Source organism: Chelonoidis abingdonii, chromosome 9 (assembly GCF_003597395.2).
Source record: "Chelonoidis abingdonii isolate Lonesome George chromosome 9, CheloAbing_2.0, whole genome shotgun sequence".
Lineage (NCBI taxonomy): Eukaryota > Metazoa > Chordata > Testudines > Testudinidae > Chelonoidis > Chelonoidis abingdonii.
Window position 1 is genome coordinate 86,764,865 of NC_133777.1, and position 25,592 is coordinate 86,790,456.

Genomic DNA, 25,592 nt, shown 5'->3' on the forward strand with positions numbered 1-25,592 from the left:
CTCCCCACAGTGCGCACGGGAGCTTCCGGTTCCGCTCCCGTTGCGCCACCAAAGAAGGACCTTCTGCCGACGTGCCGCAGAAAACAGTGACAGGCTATTGAGCAGCTCAGTGACTGTCGCTGTCGCCTGCGGCATTTCGGCGGAGGGCCCTTCTGCGGCGTGATGGGAGTGGAACCGGAAGCTCCCACGCACCCTCAGGGCAGAGCACAAAATGTCGCCCCCCGAATTCTGCCTAGGGCACCAGAGCTTCTGGTGCCGCTCCTGGCTACGGTCTTTGAGTAGCACTTCTTTACCTGTGAGAAAAGAAACCTAACACATTTCATTAATGCCTGGCAGTGTTTTGCACACCTCATAGCTGCTTGGGCACATTCAAGCCCCCTCTTTTCTTGGTTGTCAGTCAAGTCTTAGCTGTGAGCAGCCAGAGTCTTATCTTTAGACTGAGCATGCTAGCTATTTTTTCTTCCCCAGTTAATTCATTCTGTTCTTTTTCCTTCTCCCTTTCTTGGCTTCTTTTAACCTACAAAGGAAACTTCCACTCTTCACTCATACACCTTTTCCCAACAATGAACACATACACATTGCCGTTACACAGTACATTAGTCTTATTATTCAATGTATGCCACATATACCCTTCCAATAAAATAACTTTATTACAGAGCTTTGGAGCAACAAACCAGGACAAGCACACCCACTTTTGAGGAGTCCACTCCGTACAACCTCTGGTGTCCAATAGCTTCCCACCCTCCCCAGCCCTCTGGCTAGAAATCTGAGGTAGCCAGAAGGATCCTATGTGCAATATGGGGAGTGGGTTAACTTTTTTCATGTCCTTGCTTCCAAAGACTTTTGGTATGCAAATTTTAACAACAATTTCTCAATTAAAAGATCTGGCCAATGAAGTTTATTTTTCTTACTTAAGCAAATGTATTAGACTTTAGTATATCACACTTTCCTAATGTTTCCAAACACTTTGTATTTCAAGCTGAATAAAACAAGTATCTGCATTTTGATTTAACCCTTCTGTTTGATTTTAAACTAGACTATACTATGAAAATATTAAACACAACAGTTCTGTCCATGAGACAAACACCACAAGACAGGACATAGAACACAAAAACATAATTCCTATTGTGCCAGTAAATGCATGGTACGTTGAATGCTGTTCAGCTGGCATCAGTTTTCTCTGATTATCTGAAAGAAAAAAGAACAGAGGTCTACCCCTTCCAGGCAGTCAATCATTGCTTAAAATATACAAATACCCTTGTTGATTTCAGGCAAAACAGAGGAATTACCCCATATTTTCTTGTATTTGTTTCATAGGCAGCCCAGGTTTCAGAGGCTCCTACCTTATCCGATAATTTGCATTAATACAGATGCTTTCTGGCTTGTTTCTGGATCCAAAGCTATCCACAGCTTAAAGATTCTTACTTAAAAAGGGATACAATTAACTTTACCAGAATTTTGATTGCCTTTTTACTTCTAACTCCTGCTTTCAAACACACAGTGATCTGAAAGAAAACACTACTTATTGTAGCCCCTTAGAGCCTAATAGGATTTTAATTACATAGCATTGTATACATTTCTTCAGCTAATTCGCTACAGAGTTAACTTCTCACTCTTTCCTTAAAGCACTTGCTTGTCTCCCAGTGCCACTTTTGATCAACTCAAATCACCATTTCAAGTATTGTCCTGGGTATTTGAAATCCCCATGCTTATACTTAATTACTCCTTCCTTCCAGTATGCCCTCAAAACTTTCCAACCTGTTTTCCAATCTCTCTATCTGTTGTCTGCCCGCCTGGGCCCACTCTTGCTTTTCTCGTGGAACCATCCCTTCCATGGGCACCGGCTTTGTTCCACTACCAGTTTAGGAGAGTAGGCTTCTCAACTAGCCCCCACCATTCCTGGTCTCTCCCCTTAAACATTCTTACTCACAAGGCTACCCGAGTCCTCCCCCGTGAGGCTTGCCACCTGGGCAAAAATGCATGGCCCTTTGGCATTTAACTATTCAATTTCCTCTTGCGGCAAACACACTGGTATTACAGCATATGCTGAGCACAAATGGTTAAATTTTGACAAGTCCCTGAAGGACCGGTACTTGCTTAGCCAGTGCTTCCTTTTCTACCTGGAAGTCCTGTCTCAAGGCCTGCAACTTGCCCTGGGCATAGGTTTGAGTTGCTGCTTGGTTCATGATCTATGGTCTTAATTGCTCAATTCTAGTTATCAAGTACACATCTCTTGCCTTTTTTCCAACTTCTCGATTGCCCAGTCCTGCTACGACTGGGGTAGATCCACCTGCCACCCTTCCCGGTCAACTGGGGTGGAGAGAGGAATGCTAAGCCCCTCTCCAGTTCTCAGACTTACTACAGCTGAGAGTGGGCACACCATTAATCTTGCAATCCTCAACATATAACACCAACAATACCAAGCAAAGCAAAGCAAACATAAAAATAACAAAAAGAATAGGAGTACTTGTGGCACCTTAGAGACTAACAAATTTATTTCAGCATGAGCTTTCGTGAGCTACAGCTCACTTCTTCAGATGCATAGAATGGAATACACAGACAGGAGATATTTATACACACAGAGAACATGAAAAGGTGGAAGTACGCATACCAGCAGGAAGAGTCTAATCCATTGAGATGAGCTATCATCAGCAGGAGAAAAAAAACTTTTGAAGTGATAATTAAGATGACCCATAGAAAGTGTGAGAAGAACTTAACATAGGGAAATAGATTCAATTAGTGTAATGACCCAACCATTCCCAGTCTCTGTTTAGGCCTGAGTTAATTATAACATAAAATAACAACGGCAAAACAAATAGATGATGTGAATTCTGCAGGGCTCCCCCTTTCTCATTTGCCCACCAAACTGTGACAAATTTATGTTACCAACCTATCCCTCGTGTAAGGTGATCAGGCTGACACTGCAGGATTGTTGGGGAAGATAAAGGAAAACACCATATGACTGAATTTTAAAGCTTCATTCATAAAATAATAAAACAACAACAGAGAGTATTGGGAGCTCTCCCACTTCACTCAGGAAAAAAACATTAGTGCCCCAAGCCCTAAGCCACTTTCATACTCTCACACATATGTCCAGACTGGTCACGTCTGTGTATAACATTCAAAGAAGGGAGAGAAGTGGACGGGAGATTATCCTGTATACAGCTTGTCCAGAATTTCCAACATGTTTCCGCTCTTGGGAGAGCTATTCTTTTACACTCTGGGATCTCCTGCGGCGTCTCTTTCAGAGATTCCAGTCCAGACCAGCTGCCTGTGACTTCTTCAGCGTCCCCAAGCCACACTGGCTCCAGAGTCGCAAAGGCACACTGTTGGATCTCACTGGACAGTTAAGCTTTGCAAATGTAATCTCAGTCCTGTAATTTGTATTGCATTTGGTTTGCCTCTGTCTATATTTTTCCACAGCCAGCTGGGGCCTAAAACAGTTTTTCTTTGTACTTAGCATGGTCTGCGTTGATTCTTGATCTTGAATGCAGAGCAACTTTCTCTTTATCTCTGGGCAAAGCTGAATTTCAAATTAACCCGTTCCTTTCCTCAACAGACAAATTGCTCCCACTGTGTGTCAGAGGCTTTTTTTATTTTTGGTGATTAAAAGCTCCTCTGAGATGTATGATCTTATCTAGATTAAAGGTACCTTCTAGTGGGCATTGTTTAGATGGATTTCCACGTGTGTAAAGATTCCAATTTTCTAAATATCTGCAGGTTCTAGGACCATAATGTATGTACATGTAAAATGCTGGGGCACCCTTAGCGGGTGAGAGGGAATGCTTAGACTGTCCCCCACCCATTTCCCAGTCCTACACAGGGAAAACACCCTGTTCGCTAGTGGCTGATAAACTAAGGATCTCACGCTACAGGGCACTCAGTCAGGACAGGCACATGGAAAGAAGTGGGAGAGAAGATGGGTTTACACACTCCTAGACCCAGGCAGCTTCCTCGCTGGACGATGCCAGACCGAGTCAGCCCACCATGGGTCGGAGCTTCTACAGATCCTCTAGGTGGAGTTACGAGGCTTGCTTTAGAATATTTCTGGTCACGAGCTATTGCTTCGCAGAATACTCTGGGCGTCTTCTGGCAACTCTCATTCACACCGTGTACACCCCGCTCCCCCCAAGGCCTCTGTTTCTAAATACCATGATGCATCTGTACCTTATTTCTGGACTCAATACACTTTCCCTTATGAGGCAGTAACAACCCCTCTGGAGGCGGTAAAAACCCCTCAGCACCGGTGCATACCTAATGCATTTCCCTTACACATTAACCTTATTGGTGCGGCCAAACTAACAGTTCCCCAGTACCGCATACAACTACCGTATAGGGGGTGGCAAAACTAAGTCCCCAGTACCACTTCAAACTAACCTTGTTGGGGGCGGTGAAACAGTTCCCCAGCACCGCTCTGCAGCTGATCTTGCTGCACAGTCAATAAGTTCAGATGGCATAAGCCCAACAGGGACAGATGGCCCCACGGACAGTCCTCCTCTGATACCCCAATAGAGATTTCAAAAGGTCTCATACCTCTCTTGTGGCGCCATGGGGTTCGAAGGGGAACGATCCGTAGCAGCTGTCTGTGTGTCCATGGGCATTGCCATCCCAGACGAGCCCCCAGATTGTTGGAGAAAAACTTAGTTCTCACTTTTTGGTTGGGTGCAGCAAAGTCAGTTACTTTATTTATTCTCAAGCAATTGTATAGACAGAGGGAGTGCTCTAGGACACAGGGTTTCCCCCTCCTAGGCAGGTCTCTCAACAGGTAAGCAATTACAGCAAGCATTTATACCTTTTGTTACATACAATAATAAGCAACAGCTGCATTTTGTTTATACATAGGTCGTTCTAACCAATACTGCTGACCCTATTAGGAAAGAAAGGGATGAGAGATCTGCAGCAAATATGGAACAGGAACTGAGTCAGGCATTGTTAGGTGATAAGAGGACCAGGCAAGGGTTAGAGAAAGAAGTTTTGTTTGAATGAATGCTGGAGTTATTTCTGTAGTTATAAGGATTTTTAAAAAAATCCTATATGCTGTAAACTCTATTGAGCAAACTTAGTACAAAGGTAGCTTTGAGACAACGTGCTGGGCTGAGGTGGGTTCCAGCTGAAGGACTGAGGAACTTGAGACTGCAGAGAGAACAGTAGTTTTCATAAAAAACTCTGAGACATATGCATCAGTGACAGGTTGCCACCCCAGGGGTGCAGTCTGAGAGCTGTGGGACGTGCTGGACACCTCTAACCACTCAGTTGGGTTGGCTCTGCTTACACTCCTTGGAGACACAGACAGCCTAACCCAGGCCCTGTTATTACCCAACCTGACAGCAGATGGCACCACACACCGAAACTGAGCTACCTGAGAGAACAGTTTCACCCAAGTCACTCAAATACATGCAGCAGACAGCAGCCAATTTCCCAGCTTTCCAGACTCACCCCGCACCACTGGAGTATAAACCCAAAATTATATAATCTTGCGCTGCACAGCATAAGCTTATAACATTCGCCCCTTCCCTCAGTGTGGAGAGGAATATGCAACAGCCTTTGCCCCTGAGCTATGATTCCCACACGCTGCACTCCAACTCACTGGTTCAGCTAAAGCAAAAATAAGTTTATTAACCACAAAATATAGATTTTAAGTGATTATAAGTGATAGCAAACAGATCAAAGCAGATTACCGAGCAAATAAACAAAAAAACACAAACTAAGCTTAATATACTAAATAGATTGGATATGAATAGCAGATTCTCATGCTAAGAGATGATATAAGCAGGCTGCAGATTCTAAAGTGACAAGTTGCACTTGCTTTACAGCTTGGAATCCCCAGGTGTTTGATTCACAGGCTAGAAATCCCTTTAGCCTGGATCCAGCAATTCCCCCAGTTCAGTGATTGTTCCTCAGGTGTTTCCAGGAGTCTTCTTGTCGGGGGCGTGAAGAACCTCAGATGATGGCATGCCCTGCCTTATATACCTTTTGAATCGGGAAACCTTTGTTTCAAAGCTTGGTTCCCAGACCAGTCTGTGGAAAAATACTGACATCCCAAGGTGGAGTCCAGCATCATGTGGTCTGATCACATGTCCTCGTAGAGTCATAGCAGCCATTACTCACAAGCTGTTTGGAGTGTTCTCAGGGAGGCTCATCACCAAGTGGAAGATAAGCTTCTTTCCTTAGGCCTATTGCTTTTTTCCTAATGGCCCATTGCCCTGAATAGGCCCTTCCCAACCCACTATCTAGACCAAAAGTATCTTGTCTAGTGGGCGTTTCCCAGGTGTAACTACATTTGGAATACAGATAGTCAATATTCATAATTTTAGACATCAAAATGATACATCTATACAAATAGGATAATCATATTCAGCAAATCTTAACTTTTCCAATGACACCTAACATGACGTATCTTGGATAAAATACATCATAATTATGCTACGATCATATCATAATAATATCACTCTGAAGAATATGGGATGCAGTGTTACAATCTCCACCCAACAGTTAAAGATGAAATCACTTCAGCTGGGCCAAGTGGTAGGAGCAGCTTAAACCTTCCAGAATCTGTGGACTCCACCAACCCAGGCTAATAAACTAAGGGCATGTCTACGCTGGCAAAGTTACAGCGCCGGGAGCTACAGCGCCACTCAGAGAGCACTGAAGGGAAACATCTGTTGTGTGTTCACAGTGTCAGCTGCCTATGCAATAGTGTGTTCACACTTGTGGCACTTGCAGTGGAATTTGGAGTGTTGCACTCTGGAGCGCTATTCCACAGAGCATTTCTTCCTCTTCTGTTGCTAAGAGTTGTGGGAAGACAGAGGGGGTCGCGGGGCATCCTGGATCCTGTCCCAATGCCGTGGGATGCACTGCTTTGCAGCTCAGTAATCCCTGTACTTCCGTCTGCATTTGGCACCATCGTTCAATGATTTGTGTACTGTGCACCCTGCCTCTTCAGGCTGCAGGAAGGGATCCCGAACTGTTGACCAGTATGTTGCTCACTCTGACCAATATATCACAAGTGGCAGTGGAGTTATTCCTTAAACTACAAAGGCAAGAGGAGTGTGACATTAATCTCACCACGCATACTAGCTACAACGCAAGATTGCTTGTGGGATGGTGCTGACCACAGTGCAATGCCGCTTTTGGGCTCGGGAAACAAGCACTGAGTGGTGGGCTCACATCGTGATGCACGTCTGGGATGATGAGCAGTGGCTGCAGAGCTTTTGGATGAGGAAAGCCACATTCATGGAAGTGTGTGATTAGCTCACTCCAGCCCTGCGGTGAAAGGACACGAGAATGAGAGCTGCCCTGCTGTTGGAGAAGCACATGGCAATTGCACTGTGGAAGCTGGCTACTCCAGACTGCTACCAATCAGTCGCTAACCAGTTCAGAGTGGGAAAGTCGACCATTGGACTCGTTTTGACAGAAGCGTGCAGGGCCATTCATCCCATCCTGCTCCAAAAGACCGTGACTCTGGGCAACGTGCATGACATTGTGGATGGCTTTGCACAAATGGGCTTCTCTAATTGCGGAGGGGTGATAGATGACACGCATATTTCAATTCTGGCACCAGACCACCTAGCCACCAAGTACATTAATCAGAAGGGGTATTTCTCAGTGGTTCTCTAGGCATTTGTGGATCGTGGATGTTTCACAGACATTAACGCAGGCTGGTCCGGAAAGGTGCATGATGCACGCATCGTTTGGAACACTGGCCTGTTGAGGAAGCTGCAAGCAGAGACTTTCTTCCTGCACCAGAAGATCACCATAGGGGAAGTCAAAATGCCCATTGTGATCCTGGGATACCCCGCTTACCCCTTAATGCCAAGGCTTATGAAGCCGTACACGGGACACCTTGACAGCAGCAAGCAGTGGCTCAACAACAGGCTGAGCAAGTGCAGCATGACTGTTGAGTGTGCTTTCGGCCATTTTAAGGCCCGCTGGCGCTGCCTCTGCCTCTGTGGGAAGCTGGACCTAGCGGATGACAATATTCCTATGCTTATAGCTGTGTGCTGTACGCTCCATAATATTTATGAAGGGAAGGGTGAAAGTTTCACTCAGGGCTGGACCACAGAGGCTCAGTGCCTAGAGGCTGTTTGAACAGCCAGGGACCAGGGCTATTAGAGGGGTGCAGCATGGGGCCATAAGGATCAGGGATGCCTTTAGGCAGCAATTTGAAACTGAAAGTCACTAATATTTGTTGCTATGCTTGGGAGTGCAGTGCTTCTAGTGCTACGAGGTGATTGGTGAAGATGATGCAATATGAAGGTTTAACATAATTGTCTATTGCTTTTCAGGACTCTGTTTGCTTTCAATCAATAAAGATTGCTTTCAAATCAACACAATTATTTCATTAAAAAACAACAACCAGAGGAGAGAGTCAAACAAAAAAAAACAATCAGCAGTGAAGGGGTTGGAGGGCAGGGAAGATTCCTGGAGGAGGTGGCATCCTGGGACAGCTAAAGATTTGTGTATGTCTAGGGATTATATCCAGCATTCTCCTTTGGAGTACAATGCAGTGGCTACTGTACTTCAGCAGGGCCAAACTGCAGAGGGATGGGTGTTGAGTGCAGTGGGTAGTGGGAGTCCACAGTGCTGGAATGTGAGGGGGGAGGAGTGGAATATCATAGATATAGACAGGAGCCAAGAGGTTGATAAGAATGTGTTGGCAGTGTCTGTGGGGACCATGGGAAAGAGTTTTGTGACAGCGGCTGCAGGGGAGGGCGGGCACGGAGCTCTCAGTTTGCATAGCTAGCATTGCCTGGAGCGTGTCTGCTTGGCACTCCATAACGTTTAAGAGCCACTCTGTGGCTTCATTCTGGCGTGCGGTGTTCTCCTTTTGGTCCCTCTTCTCGCTGTCTTGCCACTCCTTCAATTCCTGCTTCTTGGCCATGGAGTGCATCATAACATCATGCAGAAAGGCCTCCTTGATTCTTCTTGGCCGCTTTCTAATTCCGTTGAGCCATTCGGCCGCCAATAACAAAGAAGGAGGCTGGGCTCCCAAGGTCATCTCTGTGAAGTTTAAATGCAACATTTTACAGAAGAAGTATTGTTTGCAACACACAGTGAAGGATAGCTCAGTGGTTTGAGCAGTGGCCTACTAAACCCAGGGTTGTGAGCTCAATCCTTGAAGGGGCCATTTAGGGAACTGGGGTAAAAAACCCCCAACTGTCTGGGGATTTGTCCTGCTTTGAGCAGGGGGTTGGACTAGATGATCTCCTGAGGTCCCTTCCAACCCTGATATTCTATGGCCTTGTCTACACTACGTGTTTAAACCGAATTTAGCAGCATTAAACCAATTTAACCCTGCACCCGTCCACACAACGAGGCCCTTAATATCAATATAAAGGGCTCTTTAAACCGGTTTCTGTGCTCCTCCCCGACGAGAGGAGTAGCGCTGAACTCGGTTCTTCGCATGTCGGATAGGTTAATGTAGCGCAAATCGATGCGTATTCCCGGCTCTGGCGGTATCCACAGTGCACACACTCGGTGATCGAATCTGGAAAGCAATTGAACTACGGATGCACTGGCCAGGCTAGACAGGAATTTACACGGCCTGCGACTTTTTGATTGCATTTCCATGTTTGCCCAGCGTGGAGCTTGATAGCCACGGCCGTGGAATGTACGTCCCAAATCCAAAAGAGCTCCAGCATGGGACGCGTAGCTGGAGATACTGGATTGATCACTCGTATCCGGCGAAGCAAATTCATGTTTCTAACTGAGCTCTGTTAATAGAAGACTGAATATGCAAAGCATTTGTGAAAAAAAGTCTCTCCAGGCTATGAGACATGAGTCCAGCGGAGTGCTGTGGTAGAGCGGAGTGGAAGAGCCAAAGGAATTAAATGATGCTTCATGAGGAGAGAGGAGGGGGACTGAAGGTGATCCACGCTATCCACATCCCCACACAGGTTTCCCGAAAGCTATTTGCATTCTTGGCTGAAAATCCCCAATGCCAGTAGCGGTCAAACAATGGTCCGAGGGTGGTCTCAAGGGTATATCTCGTCAATTTACGTCCGCAGCCCGCCCCCGTGAAAGAAAGGGGAAAAATTGTTTTCTTGACTTTTTCATGTCCCTATGTCTACTGCATGCTGCTGGTAGATCGTAGGTGCTGCGCCACCGAACAGCAGATCCTCTCCCTCGCCTCGCGCCGGGTGCGCAGACGTACAGTACAATAAAGCTGATAGGCATCTCGTCATCAACCCGTGAAGTGCGCCTGGTGTCTCAGGTGAGTTGGAGGGTGCCTGAGAAAGCTAGGAATACTCCCGGTCATTCCCAGCAGATGGGTAGCAGACGGCTGGTAACGCGTCTCATCAAGCAATATGGGGCTAGTTCATCAGCCCTCCCTTTCATGTCTAAAGAAAAGATTCTGTACTGCCTGGACTATCAATAGCAGCGGGAGGCTGGGGCTCCTCTCGGCCACCATGTTTAAATGTCCTCTGGGATAATCATACAGCTGGAGGGCTGCCTCACCCTCATCTTTAACTCTCACTAAAAGCATGTTTTCTTATTCCTGGGCATCTATTACTTCATCACACAAATGGGGGGACACTGCACGGTAAGCCCCAGGAAGGTTGGGGAGGAGGGAAGCAACAGGTGGGGTTGTTGCAGAGGGCACACCCGTCGTAATCGGCGCAGGCTCATCATCTTCTGGCGGATTCTGACAAGAGCGGTCTGTGCTCTCTGGTTCTCTGACACTGGTTTCTCTAGTTATACTATGCCCCATATTCTACGGCAGCGACCTGACTCTATTTTTTTAGAAAAACATAAAGAGGCAATGACCGGGGTAGTCATTCCCATTTTTCTTTGTCCCCAGGCTGACTTCATCAAAGGCCAGCCAGGCCACGCCATGACAGCAACCAGATGATAACAGAACACTGGATAACACGAGCTCATTCATTGCCGAATGTTAGCAGAGTGCACGCACAGACAGTACAGAAACAACCTGGTAAACGCATCTCTGCTACCATTGCCAAAGGCAAGATGACATGTGGCTTGTGTAGACTGCAGTACCGCTCTGTAGCGGATCTCTGGTACACATCCGTGACAGTGAAAAGGCAACACGGGTTCATGGTTGCATCTATGGCGTGCAGCCGCAAATCATGGGAAAAGTGCACGAAAATGATCTGTCGTGCCGTTGCTTCTGGAGGAAGAATGAGTGACCGACTTTTTACCCAGAATCACCCCATAGCTGTTTTCTGCACCACTCATGCATTGGGATCTCACCCAGAATTCCAATGGTGGGGGGGGAACTGCAAGGGAGAGTAAAAAAAAGATAAGAGAGGGAGAGGGGGAGGGAAGGGGGAGGGAAAGGGGCAAGGGGGAGAAGGAGTGTAAAGTAAACAGAAGAGGAGGGGACAGGGGGGGGGAGCGGAGAGGCAAGGGGGGGGAGAGGTAAAAAAAAGGGAGGAGGGGGGAGTAAAAAGCAAAGGGCGTAAATAAAAAAAAAAAAAAGAAATGAGGGGGCGGAGGTAGAGCCGGGAAAAAGGGGGGAAAAACAGAGAAAAGAAGGGGTGATGGGTGGAGTAAAAAAAAAAAGGTAAAAAAAGGTAAAAATGGCAGAAGAATGTGAAAGAGGTAAAGGGATGGAAGGGGTACGTACAGAGATAAAGAGGAGGAAGAGCACAAAGAGGAGACAACCAAGGGGAGGCAGGAGGAGGGACGGAGAGAGGGGCGGGGAAGCGGGAGAGAGGAGAAGGAACGAACAAGTAAAATGGAGGAGAGGAAAGGGAGACAGAAGGGTAACAAAAAAAAAAAGAAAGGAAAGGAGGGGGAAGATGAAGTAAGACTGCAGAGAGGACTAGGATGGGAGTAACTATGGATAGCTACAGAATAGCTACCCACAGTGCAACGCTCAGAATCGACGCTAGCTCGGTACATGGACGCACACGCCAAATTATTTGCTTGTGGTGGCTGCGTGCACTCGACTTATACAATCTGTTTTACAAACCGGTTTATGTAAAATCGGAATAACACTGTAGTGTAGAACATACTGATGACTTCTAAAACACAGCCAGTAGTCATACACATGACACTAACTGGGCTGACCCAGGCAAGCACACATGAGCCAAAACCCCAAAATGGTGAGGAGCTGCAGAGGAGAGTAATCACTCTTCCCGACCCTGCTGTACACTGGCACATGGCTGTTGGGAGAGACAGCACTGTAGGGTAGGGGCTGATAATCATTCCTGTCCCCACACTTCCACAGATGGATCATTATGGAAGATATCTTGCTGCTGAGGGTGAGCAGAGAAACTGGGAGGGTCTTTTCCAGACTACAGTTCCACCCTGGCCCCTATGTGCTGGCCTGTGTGCAGACAATGGTCCCCTCTTCCCCGTGATGAAACAGTGGAGGAAGAAAGTTACCATTAATGAGCAAGAAACAAACAGCTCTGTCAAAGAACCTGCGCAGTGGATTGCCAGTATCTCCATGAGAGTTTCCTTGAAGATCTCTGAGGCAGAGTCCCATGAAGTGAGGGAGTCAGTCAACAGCCTGTTCCACTGCTTGGACTAGGCATACCGTGGGAGACAAGCCTACTTTCTGCACCTCTTACCCACAACTCGCTTCAGTGATTCCCAAAATCAAAATCACTTACTAGGGCCTCTCTCCTGTTTGCGCTTCGCCAACATCCAACAGCTGTGACTGGCTAGCCTTCCCCAGAGTAGAAAAGAGCTTCTGGCTGCATGCATCTGTCCATAAAAGATAGCTAAGGGTTAATGTTTCTTTTCCCTGTAAGAGGTTAACAAAGGGAACCAACACCTGACCAGAGAGCAATCAGGAAACCGGATTTTTCAAAGTGAGGGGAACTTCTGGTTTGGGTTTGTTCTGCCTGTTTGTTTTCTCTCGGCTATGAGGAAAGCTTTCTTTTTTTTTTCTATCTCCAAGCTTCTTTCTACCCTTCTGTTCCCGTTGTAAGTACAAAGGTTAGCAAACAATAGGCTTTTATATGTTTTGTTTTGTATTTACATGTGTGGAGTTTGCTGGAATGTTTTAAATTGAATATCTTGTGAACGACTGTTATCATATTTTCTTACAAGCAATAGCCTGTATTTTCATCTGATGCAGAGTTTATATTCTTATGTATTTTCTTTCTTTTTTATATAAAGTTTCTTTTAAGACTGTTTGAGTTTTCTCTCTGGGTAGGTTAAGGAGCAAGGGGAGGGCGGATTCTCTTTGTTTAGATCTACGGAGGGTAGCTCGGCAGCACACGGAGTTGGTGGGGAGGGGGAAAGAGAGATAGGATCATCTCTGTTTCCTTGTATTTGGGGTTGTCTTTTGGCCGTGTCTACACGACGCGCGAAAATCGATTTAGATACGCAATTTCAGCTACGAGAATAGCGTAGCTGAAATCGATTATCTAAAATCGATCTACTCACCCGTCTTCACGCGCGGATCGATGTGCACGGCTCACATGTCGATTCCGGAACTCCGTTGGTTTTGGTGGAGTTCCGGATCGATGTAAGCGCGCTCAGGGATCGATATATCGCGTCTCGAGATGAGACGCGATATATCGATCCCCGAGCAATCGATTGTAACGCGCGCGATATGGCGCGTCGTATAGACGTGGCCTTTGTGGAATAAGGACATGCTTTTGGTATTGTGATGTAAAGAGATTGCATCATCTCTTCAGGTTAGCCCAGAGGAAAGTCTGAGATGGAGAGGGAGGGGGAAGGGAAGTGGAGGATTTCCCTTGCGTAGACTCAGGAGCTTCTGGGTCTTGGGTACCGGCCAGGGAAAGGGTTGGGGAGACCCGGGAGAGTTGATCAGGTACTCCGAATCCTGGATTGGTGGAGCGAGATCAGATCCAAGCTAGTAATAAGCTTGGGGGATGTTCATGCTAGCTTCTCAGTTTATGAACGCTAAGATTCAAATCTGAGTAGGAAGCTACGACATGGTGGCAGCGGACGTGGAAAGATAGATCGAAGCCAGTAGGAATATTATTTTCTTTTTCCTGCTAGGGTTTTAGCAGAGAGAAAGGGTTTGGGTTTAAAAGTAGCCAGAGAGAATTTTTTTTTCTGCCTGCTTTGGGCAGTTTGCATTTTTTGCAAGAACCATTAAGGGACATTAAGGGTCTATGTTAAGCAATAGGATTCCAATTGGGAATCAAGTACCCAGCAACGACACACACAGGTAAACTAAAAGTGGCTTTTGCTTTTGGTTAATTGACTATATCAAAGGAGTAGCAAGAAGCATTGAATGAAAACCGAGTTTGCTAGGCCAAACCCAAGGAGACAACGATGAGCAGCAGTTTTCGAGTGTACATGACACCCAGAGGCTCTAAGACCGTAGAATCAGGAATATTATTAATATGTTTCGCTAGTCTCTCCGAGACAAGAAAGCGCTTAGACAGACTCAATATATTGCAAGCGGTGAGTGGCGTTCGCAAAGTGCATGTATCCTACATGAGTCTCTTATGAATGCTGCTGAGGAGTAGACCCGCGGATGGTAAATACATAGATACATAAAGATACGTCTGCGCCTGGACATCCGATGCCCGGACCTCTGGGAAAAAATCAAGAAATGAGTCTGAGAGCAAAGAAACCACGTGCAATACAAAAGAGAACAAGCAGCCCATGATGCAGCCTTCCAACGAGAGATGGAAAAACAGAGAGAGGCCCACCGGCAGGCCTTGGAATTAGAACAGGCTAAGCATCAGAACGCAGCCAATCCTAACGCCCCGTCGCCAGTTGTTGTTCAACCACACAAGAAATTTCCCAACTACAACAGCTGTGACTGGCTAGCCTTCCCCAGAGTAGAAAAGAGCTCCTGGCTGCATGCATCTCTGACCTCCGAGTCATCCTCTGCCTCTGGGTTTCCCTCCCTCTCCACATCATCATCCAAGATTTCCTCCTCATGGCTCAGTCCATTCTTGACTGGCACGCGAGGCACCAAAGTATCCACAGTGGTCTTCGCAGTGGAGGTGGGGTCGCCGCCGATTATTGCATCCAGCTCTTTGTAGAACCGGCAGTTCATGACTGTAGCACTGGAGGGGCGGTTTGCCTCCTGCACCTTGTAGAAGGTGTTCCGCAGTTTCTTCACTTTGACCCTGCACTGTAGTGTGTCCCAGTCATGGCCCCTTTCTGTCATGCCTTGTGAAATCTGTTCCTAGGTATCTTAATTCCTATGGCTTGAGTGCAACTGGGACTGGATAGCCTCCTCTCCCCAAATGCTGACAAGGTCCAGCAGCTCAGCATTGCTCCAAGTGGGGGATTGCCTGGTGCGTGGAGCAGACATGGCCACCTGGAAAGATGTGCTGAGACCACTGCATGCATCACCAAGCAAACAGGAAGGGTACTTTCAAAATTCCTAAGACATTTAAGGGGTGGGGATGACGGTTGGTTACCTGAGGGTAGGGCATTAGCGTTCAAACCGATGACCAAAGAGGCGAGAACAGGCATTGTGGGACACCTCACAGAGGCCAATTACAGCATTGTAATCGACCAGTGTCTACACTGGCACAACAGCGCTGTAGCCCCGGAACAGAAAGATGTACATCTCTTGTCTTGGTGTTTTTTTTACGGAGCTGCAACAGCGCAGTTTCTGTGCACTTAATGACTTGGCAGTGTGTACATCTGAGGAGTTACAATGTAGAAAGATGCTTTACTGCGCAGAAACTTGCTAGTGTAAACAGGGCCTGAGAGTGGGGAGCTGAGGAAGAAGGAAATGGCCAGAAGGCACTTGCTAGTCAGTTGCCAGTAGAGGGCTGAGCTTGAGTCTGTTTTTAAGACATACTGGAGGTTGGAAGCCTTATCTACTAGATGATAATTTATTAGTTGCAGTCTTTCTCAAACATATTCTTTTGTTCCCCTTCAATAAAGTTGTCTTTGTTTTAAACCCCTGGACTTGCTGCTTGGGCGTGGGGAAGTATTGCCCATCAAGGCTACCTGGGAGTTGGATAGTTTCCCATTTGTTGGACGGAGGTAGGGAGCTCTGTGTGTGGGGGTGAGGTGGGGTGGGGCGCTGTGCAGTGGGGGGTTGTGGAAGAGCATGGCTGGGCTTGGGGTGGTGTGTGGGAGGGCAGCACAGCTGAGTGTGAGAGTGTGTGTGTGTGGGGTCTGACATGGCTGAGGTGGTGTGTAGGTGTGAGTGGGCCAGTGCAGCTGAGAAGGGGGTGTGTGTGGCTGGGTTTGGGGGGGCTGTGTATGTGGGCAGGGGGCTGTGTGTGTAGGGGTGGCACAGCTGAGAAGAGGGGATGAGTGTATGGGGGTGGTGTGAGACTGGAGGGTGGTGCAGATGGCCTGGGAGATTTTGGGGGGAGGTGCAGCTGGCCTGAGGGGGGTGCTGAATGTGTGTGGTGTCCTTGCATGACTGGGGGTGCTTTGTGTGTGGGGCCTAGCTTGACTGTGTGTGCGTGAGAGGAGCTGTGGAGGGGACTGGTGTGGTTGGGCTGGGAGGTCTGTAAGTGTGTGGGCTGGGATGGTGTGACTGGGCAGGGGGCTTCATGTATGTGGGGTTAGCATGGCTGAGTGTGTGGAGGTGGGGGAGACCAGCACAGCTGTGGGGGCTGTGTATGGGGCAGGAGGTGGTGAGGCTGTGTGTGTGGGAGCTGGCAGCATGTCTGGACTGTGAGCATGTGTATGTGTGTCCAGGGTAGGTGCAGGGGGTTGTGTTTATGGGGAGTGGCAGGACTGGGCTTGGTGAAGAGGATTGTGTGTGGGCAGTATAGCTGGGCAGGGGTGATTATGTGCAGGAGTAGGCGGTGTGGCTGAGGGAGGCTGTGTTTGGGGGCAGAGACTGGCTGTTTGGGGGGGCTCTCTGTGTAGAAGGAGGTGTGGCTGGGTGGGGCTGTAGGGGGCAACATAGCTGATCTTGGGGGAAGCACAGCTAAAGGTGTTTGTGGGGACAGGGACCCCCCCCGGCTGAGATACTATCTACTTGGTGCAGGACATGTGTGGGGGAGGCAGAAGTGTGGTGCTACCTATACTGCAAGGGGGGTCAGTAGTGCAGCTGTGTAGGGGATTGGGGGGGCACAGAAGGGGACTGGGCTGGGGGCTGTGTGTGTGTGGTGCTACCTAGGCCATGCAGGGGGTTGTGAGCGGTGGGGGTCTGTTGGAAGGGTTGGCACAGCTGGGTGGAGGGCAGTGGGGGGTAGCACAGCTGGGAAACAGTTCAGAGGTCCGTGTGTGGGGTGGGCTGTGGCGGAGCTGTGGGAGGGAGGAGCTTGTTAGGGGAAAGTGGTACAGACGGGGAGGCTATAGGGGACAGTAGCATAGCTGGGTGGGGGCTGCGGGGAAGAGGGTTGCGGGGGGCTGAAGGATGGCACAGCTGGGTGGGGGGCTGCAGCATACCTGGGGAGGAAGGGGGGGACAGTACCGCGGCTGTTGGGAGGCCACGGGGAGCGGTGCGGGACGGCACGGCTCTGCGTGGGTTTGGGGCTGAATGGGGGGCTGCAGCTCGGCTGTCGGGGGCGTGGTGGGGGCACTGCAGAGGGAGCGCGTGCTGCCCGCTCCGGCAGGGCCCGCGGTGGGCGAGGGCTGAAGGGGCAGGAGTCAGGCTGGGGGGAGAACGGGGAGCGGCGCTAAGCGCGCAAGGCTCGGGCTGCCGGGGGCGGGCGGCGCCTCTTTGCGACACACCCAGCGCTGAAACCAGGAACAGGAACAGGAACAGCCGCTCCCGCCTCAGCCGCTGCTGCGTCCGCCCAGCCCCGCAGCGACCGAACGGCCCGGCCCGCAGCACCATGTCTGTCTTGGAGGAAGCTGACGGGCTCGGGGTGGCCCGGCCCCATTACGGCTGTGAGTACCGGGGAGGGCGGTGCCCGCCTTTGGGGCCCGGGGGCTTCCCGCTGTTCTGGGGATGGGCCCTGTCTCCGCGCCCGCCGCCCCTGCCCGAGTGTCCCAGCTCTGAGGATCCTGTGGGGCGTGGAGATGGGTTCGGGGACAGTCGGGGGACGCGGGTTCTGGGCTGCGGCCGGGGCCTGTGGGTTGGGACCGGTCCCGGGGCGGGGCGGGGCGGGGAGCTTGTCCGCGGCGTTGGGGGATGGGGACGGTCTGACCGGAACAGTCACGTCTGACTGACGCGCAGTCCTCAGCGCCGCCGCCCTGCGCATGGCGGGGCTCGTGTTCCTGCGTGAGCCCAGCTGGCCCGGGCTGCCGCCTCTGGACAGTGGGCGCCTAAGGGTGCCTTGGCACATGGGGCAAGCGAGGAACTCACAGAAGCTGCAACTGCCTCGTGTCTCACGCAGAATTAGCGCTGGAAAAGGCTTGCTCAGTCAGAACCTCCCCGGGCCTATGCGGGCGTGTTCCTTGCAGAATTCGGTCTTCGTGGCTCTGCCAGGCCAGTTTTATTGACCTTAGTGTTGGGGTTTCTACCCCTTTTGGGAGACTCCCGTGGTTACATTGATCTGTCAAGGATCTTTTGCTAATGGTCTGTTTAAATTTACCTTGTCTGAATTCAAACATCTCAATTAATCTTTGGATGTTCAAGTTTTCCTTTTCTGTGTTTCTTGAACAAAACTATCAGGTTACAGGGCTGCTTCCTCCTCATTCTGCTGTATTAACGTAAATGTACTATTCACTACTTTTACATATTCTGTAAAAGACATATGAAATGTTTGGAAACATCAGTCTTACAAATATTAGAGAGACTAGGTGGGTGAGGTAATTGGACTAACTTCTTTTGGTGAGAGAGACAAGCATTTGAGCTTACACAGAGCTCTTCAGGTCTGAAAAGTAGTTACAGTGTTGCAGCTAACCTGAAGATGAGCTCTGTGAGCATGTCTTTGTCACCAACAGACGTTAGTCCAAGTAAAAAACGTTATCTTTACACCTTGTTTCTTAATAGCCTAAGACCAACAACACTGCAGCCTACAAATATGAATGGCTTGATAAATCCATTTATGCATTTGCAAATAAGAAGCTGGCCCTTGCTAACAGTATTGGTTTCTGCTGAATTTAAACTTACCTTTAAAAGTCATGACATTTGTCTCCTATTGCTCATGGGAGAATTATGTGCCAAAAACTAAAAATTCTGCACATGATATTTTAAAATCCTGCATATATTGTTTGTCAAAATACTATATAAACATGCCAGTTTGAATTATTTTGGGAATTTATTTCAAAATGCTTGTCAGTAACTATTTCTGTAACAATACAGACAAATAAATTAAATAAATCACGACTTTTTTTTGACAATTAGATTCCTTACTAGGCATATTAATACAAAACTTGAGTAATTTATTTAAACTACAATACAGAAATGTATTTCTGCATCCCTCAAAAGCAGTGTAAAGGCTTGGGGGAGTCAGGGGTAATGGAGGAGCTGAGGGACAGGGAAGGAGCCTGGGACTATTCCTGGAGGGTTGTTGAGTGTGGGTGGGAGAAATATGCAACTGTTTCTTTTGGGGGGAGGATTGTTAGCAAATTGGGGAGATTCCCCCTTGCTGATACTGGTTGACTCTGAGCCTTTCCCGTTCAGTCAGGCACATCTGCTCCTGCCCCCATGTGGGCCTGGAGCCCCCTCCCATTCAGCCCTGGTTCAGTGCTGTCACCGCACTAGTTTCCTAGCCCACACCCCAGTCTATCCCCCCACTAGCTCTTCTGAACCCAAGTCTGTGACCCCCCAATAGCCCTGTGTGCCACACTATTCCTCCTAACCTGGCTCCACCAGCAGGCTGCTGTAATGAAAGTAGCTGGCTGCTAGCTGTTGCTGCCAGTCAGTCAGCTGTTCTGTTGCCACAGTGGCCTGTGGTGGGAGAAAGGCAGAACTGCAGCACTTCATGGGCATCTATATTTTTTGCAGAGGAGAAAAAAAAGTTCTGCACCGGACATGAATTCTGCGTGTATGCAGTTGCACAGAGTTCTCCCAGGAATACACTCTTATGTTTGTGATAATAGCTTTCCAAAAGTAACCCAATGCTGTGGTATCTTCCACAATCTGCAGGCAGACAGCTGTGTTGTTGTCATTGCTGCTTAGTGCTTTCATAAGCATATTCAGTGTGTAACTCCATGCTGCTGGTGATCAGTGTTGCAAAATTGACGTTAGCAGATTTCATGCTATTTTGCCTCTATTAGAAACCAGCAGAGGTAGTGACTTATTAATAATGTAGGACAGGACTCAAAAATGGAGGCTGAGGTGGGAGTAGAATAGTGGAGACCTATTGGTAACAGGGTGCTGGAAGAAGGGGTAGGATAAAGGAGAGCCACCCCTCTTGAAGCCTCTAAGATGTTGTGTGGGGTAGTAGTGGCAAGATGAGAGAGGTTCTCTCTGCCAATAACCAGAAGGAGGATGGAGGTGTTTCAAATATATCAGAGCTGCTCTAGATGGACTAATATGAAGAATGGAAACCCCTGAATTGGTACATGGACTAGTAGCCTGTGGGTGTGTACAATATAACTAAACTTGTTTTTTTGTTAGTGTCAGGGCTGGCTCCAGGCACCAGCACAGCAAGTTGGCGCTTGGGGTGGCCCATGGAAGGGGGTGGCATGTCCAGGTCTTTGTCGGCAATTCAGGGGTGGGTCCCTTGGTCCCTCTTGGAGGGAAGGACTGGCTGTCAAATTGCTGCCGAAGAATGAAGCAAAAAAGCTGGAGCTGGCCCTGGTTAGTGTCCATCTGCATAATTTTTAGGCACCTCCCCAAAGATAGTAACCACAGTTGCAAACAATTGGTACTATATACTTTTTTTTTAATCTCTATTTCTTCCCTTCCTTCTCTCCTAATATTCCTCTTCTTCCCACTTCCCCCTTCTTGTTTTCATAACTCTTTTCTTCTTTTTTTAGTCATTTTTTTTAGTTGCAGCTCTGGGAAAGCTAAGTCAAATAAATATTTTACACTTTGTTCTGAAGGCTGTGAAACTTGTAGTCATTTTTATCTCCTTGGACATGAGTACCAAAGCCTTGACTCTGTCTTGCTCTGAGGTTGACAGCTTCATAGCTCCAGTGGAACTTAAGAGTTGGTGGAAGTTCCTGGTTGTGAAGAGAGACACCTTTCTGACGTATCTTGGGCTGGTTCCATGGGAGACCTTAAAGATTAGTATTAAGACCTTATATTTGATCCTGTATTCTCTGGGGAGTTGGTGTAATGAATGGAATACTGGTGTGATGGACCTTTCAGTGGCTAGCAGGAGGGGAGGTGGGCTTCTCAGTGAGGTGTTATCCCTGAACTTTGCTGGTATAGTCTATTCCCTTGCAGTCTTTTGTATCAAACTATGGCAGGTGTTTGATAGCTTTTTTAATATCCTATTTAAAATCTTTTTCACATAAAAATGAAATAAAACATTTATCCATTCAAATGCTACAGCAGGGGTTCTCAAACTGGGGATTGCAAGGTTATTACATGGGAAGTCGCGAACTGTCAACGTCCACCCCAAACCCCGCTTTGCCTCCTGCATTTATAATGGTGTTAAATATGTAAAAAGTGTTTTTAATTTATAAGGGGGGTGGCACTCAGAGGCTGGCTATGTGAAAGGGGTCACCAGTACAAAAGTTTAAGAACCCCTGTGCTACAGGCTTAGAATTGTTCTAAAAAGCATCTTCCCTTCTACTAATGTACTGCAGCAAGCACACTCACTAGTCTTCATTGTCTGAATGAATAGTTTGATTTGATGTAAAGTGTGACTGTTACAAGGGGCCAGGTCCCACTTTACCCCTTAAGCCATAAAAAAAGGGAATACTTTTTTACACAATTTGTCTCTGGAACTAACTCCCATAAGAAATCATTGAGGCTAAGATACCCAACCCAGACCTCATCTCTTAGTTTAAAAAAATTGACATTTATATGGATGAGAACATCTGCAGTTGGTTACGTTAAATAAATACAAATTGAAGGGCTATAAACTCTCAGGTTTCAGGGCATAAGCCGACCTCTGACTCACAGGGTTAGGAAGAAAGTTCCCCTATAGGGAAGTTATTTCAGAACTGCCCACTATGGGATTTCTTATAATTTCCTTGAAGCATCAGGTACTGCCCTCTGTCAGATGTAGGATACTGGACTACATGGACCATTGGTCTGATCTAGTATGGCAATTCCTATGTTTTAAAGCAAAGCAACCCCTAACAAAACAAACAAAGAAAGCTCTGGGTTTCTGGTGTGACAGGCCAGTGATAATTGTAGATTTTCAGTCTGAAAAAACAATAAAAGTCCATTGACCACTGCAGATTCTCCTTTTTAATATAGCAGAAAATAGAGTTGAGATTTTCAAAGCTTCCATTACAGTTAGTGGAAGAGATATAGCTAAATCCCCTGAACTACTCTGAGAACTTAAACTTAGGCTTCTACAGCAAGATGGAAGGGAGATGTCCTTTGGTTCCAAGTTCAGGTATAACAAGGAACTTTGGGTGCCACTATATGTTTCCTTTCCTGCACTGCAAAGAGCAATAGGATTGTGAGATGGAGATACTCCCATTTGCTCTGTGTGTGATACCTGTCTCTCCATTCATGTGCTTTCTGCACCCTCCCCATATGCATAAAACATCCAGTCACCCTTCTATATACTTCCCTTGACACAAGAAGAACATTCCTTGGTTCCTTCTGCTACAAGACGACTCCTTTTTCCCACTGATGTGATTGTGTCCCTTTTAAATGAATTCATATTACATAAAAAAAAAAAACTGTTTAAATTTGCAATCTGAATGAAATGTCAACACTGAAAAGTCAGGAAATTGCAATTTTAATGCTAAACCTTAGGCCTGCCCCTTCGTGCTGTATGCATTGTAATACAGTATTTAATTACATAACTGCATGCTATTATTTTCACAGGACCCATTCATCGTTCAATGTATAGTTTAGAACAGTGTTTTTCAAACCGTGGGTTGTGACCCACTACTGAGTCGTGGCATATAAGGTCCTGGGTTGCCTTACTCTGGTCTGGGACGTTAAAAGTCCCATCAGTGATGCTGCCTAGCTAAGGTAGGCTGCTGCCTAGCTAAGGTAGGCTGCTGCCTACCTTTTCTGATATCGTGCTGTGCGCCGGAAGTAGCCAGCAGCAGATCCAGCTTCTAGGTAGGGGGGCTATGGGGCTCCGCCCTGAGCACCAGCTCCACACTCCCATTGGCTGGCAACTGACCAACGGGAACTGGGGGGGCGGGCAGTGTCTGTGGGCAAGAGTTGCATGGAGCTGCTTGCGTGCCTCTGCGTAGGAGCAGACCTGCTGCTGACTGCTTCTGGGGCACAGTATGGTCCACGGTGCACCCCAGCTGTGCCGCTGACCGGGAGCCACCGGAGTTAAGTCTGTACCCTGTGCCCCAATCCCCTGCCCCAGCCCTGATCCCCCCCAAACCTGGAACCCCTTCCTGCACCCCAAACCCCTCATCCCCAGCCCCACCCCAGAGCCTTCACCCCCAGCCCAGAGACCCGACCCCCTCCCGCATCCCAACCCCCTGCCCTAGCCCAAAGTCCTGTCCCATACCCTGAACCCCTCATTCCTGGCGCCACTCTGCAGCCCTCACCCCTGCACCCCAACCCTCTGCCCCAGCCCTGAGCCCCTCCCACACCCCAAGCCCTTAATCCCCAGCTCTGTTGGGTTGCCGGCATCAACAATTTTCTTCAAATGGGTCCCCAGAAAAAAAGATTGAAAACCACTGATTTAGAAGATATGCACTCAGTGAGGCAGGGGTTCATAGTGAAAGAGAAGATGGTCTTCGAGATTTGTGGCTCATTTGGGGCTTAGTTGTGTTTGAAGTTATCACGGTATAAATCTGACATAAATCCACTGAAACTAATGGTCTGATTCTGAAAGTTCATGTATGTATATGAGTAGATTTGTACCCTCTGTACAGTGAATGAGATAGGGATTTTCTCACTGAACAGAAATAAGCAAAAATAAGCTTGCTCAGCTGTCTCACTAATTGCGCACTGAATGAGTTGGGATTCTTAGGAAATACTGCCTTGTGATTATGTAGTTTAAATACTATATTGCAGTGCAGATTCATGAGGAGGCAGTGTTAATGTTGCACAGGCCCCAGACCTGGCCCACAGCAGTTCAAAGCTCCATTGCATGGAAAACCTGGCTTAGCTCCAATTTGGACGCTGCCCAGTGTGGAGGGAATGTCTGTGTAATTTAGTTATGGAGGTTTATTAAGCCTCTCTTAAGCATGTATAAACTGCACTTTTTCAGAGATCTATAACTTGGCCAAATTTGGGTGGATTTTCATGGGCACAGCAAAAGGATTACTCTAACAGAGGCCATCTCTTCCTAAATTTCAAGTTCCTGTCCCAAAGAATGAGACCACTAAAGCTTCTCCGTTTTAGTTGCTTAGGCATCCTTAATAGGATAGCTTTTTTTACATGCTCCAGCTACAGTAAATTTTAAAATCTCATTCACATAAAATATTTATGTACATAAGGAGAAATATTTTATGTGAATGAGATTTTTTTTTTTTTTTTAGGCTGCTATTCATGTCTGGAATTAAAATAATCTCTAGTAATCTTATTCTGACTTCCTGCATAACACAAGATTTAGAACTTCACACATGGTAATGTAATTTAATTAATGAATGCAATATAAATAATGTAGTCTAACAGGGCATAACTTGAAGATGTCTTATTTTATTGAATAGGTTGGGTGGCAGTTAGTGGTTCTTAACGTTCATTACACATATGAAATGGGATGTGTTGTATTCATTTCATGGGTCAAAATTGTTAAAAGTGTTATAAACAAGCATTTATATTGAAACTTGAGAGAAAGGACAGGAGGAATCATAGAATATTAGGGTTGGAAGAGACCTCAGGAGGTCATCTAGTCCAATCCCCTGTTCAAAGAAGGACCAACACCAACTAAATTAGGGGTGGCCAACCTGAGCCTGAGAAGGAGCCAGAATTTACCAATGTATATTGCCAAAGAGCCACAGTAATACGTCAGCAGCCCCACATCAGCTCTCCCAACCCGCTCCCAGGGCCTCCCACCCACTTGCAGCTCCGCTGATCAGTGCCTCCCCTTCCCCCCCAGCACCTCCCAATCAACTGTTTCATGGCATGCAGGAGGATCGAGGGGAGGAGGAGCGAGGGCACTGCAGGTTCAGGGGAGGGGGCTGGAAAGGGTGGAGTGGGAGCAGGACCTGTGTCCTTATTTCCCTTTTTATAGATGGGCACTATATTTGCCCTTTTCCAGTCTCCTGGAATCTCTCTCATCCTCCATGAATTCTCAAAGATAATCGTGAATGGCTCAGATATCTTCTCATTCAGCTCCTTGAGTATTCAAGGATGCATTTCATCAAGCCCTGGTGACTTAAAGACATCTAATTTGTCCAAGTAATTTATAACATGTTCTTTCCTTGTTTAGCCTCTTCTGATCCTACCTCACTTTCACTGTCATTCACTGTTTGAGCTATGAGGTGACTGATAGCTCAAAAGATGAGGCTGGGAGATTGACTCTCATCTTTGCCTATGAAGAGATAATGAGAATCTTTGGTGAGAGCAGTTTCAGTGGAGTACAGGAGCCAGAAGCTGAATTGGAGGAGAGAAATATCAAACAGGGCTTGTAGATAGACCATTCAGTAATCTTAGAGATGAGATGGAGCAGTAATTATAGTGTGTGGGGAAAGAACTAGAGAGTGAGAGGATTCAGGAGGGAATAAGTGGGCATTAGGGAGATCAGTGGATGAGATGGGGTCTCTGGGTAAATGGAGGGGTTAGCAGTAAAGAGAAGACGAGGTACTTCTGTGCCCGTGACAGG

At 47.5% G+C, this 25,592-nt stretch overlaps 1 protein-coding gene and 1 long non-coding RNA gene across 4 annotated transcripts in view; one reads left to right on the plus strand and one right to left on the minus strand.

The window, feature by feature from the left end:
• Positions 1–507: 507 nt before the first annotated feature.
• LOC142047340 (uncharacterized) lies at positions 508–5,169 on the minus strand. Its single transcript, XR_012656589.1, has 2 exons — positions 4,534–5,169; positions 508–1,188 (listed from the first exon to the last, which is right to left on the minus strand). It is a non-coding gene; the product is annotated as an uncharacterized LOC142047340 (long non-coding RNA).
• Positions 5,170–17,495: 12,326 nt separating this feature from the next.
• LOC116818044 (ras GTPase-activating-like protein IQGAP1) overlaps positions 17,496–25,592 on the plus strand; it is a 122,799-nt gene continuing 114,702 nt past the window's right edge. The window contains exon 1 of one of the 3 annotated variants that reach the window (XM_032768660.2): positions 17,496–17,718. In XM_032768660.2, coding sequence (XP_032624551.1) covers positions 17,664–17,718 — 55 coding nt within the window. In that variant the 5' untranslated portion in view covers positions 17,496–17,663. Of the gene's footprint in view, positions 17,719–18,003; positions 20,916–25,592 lie in introns of those variants that run through there. The other 2 variants (XM_032768658.2, XM_075069781.1) reach the window with 2 other exon arrangements.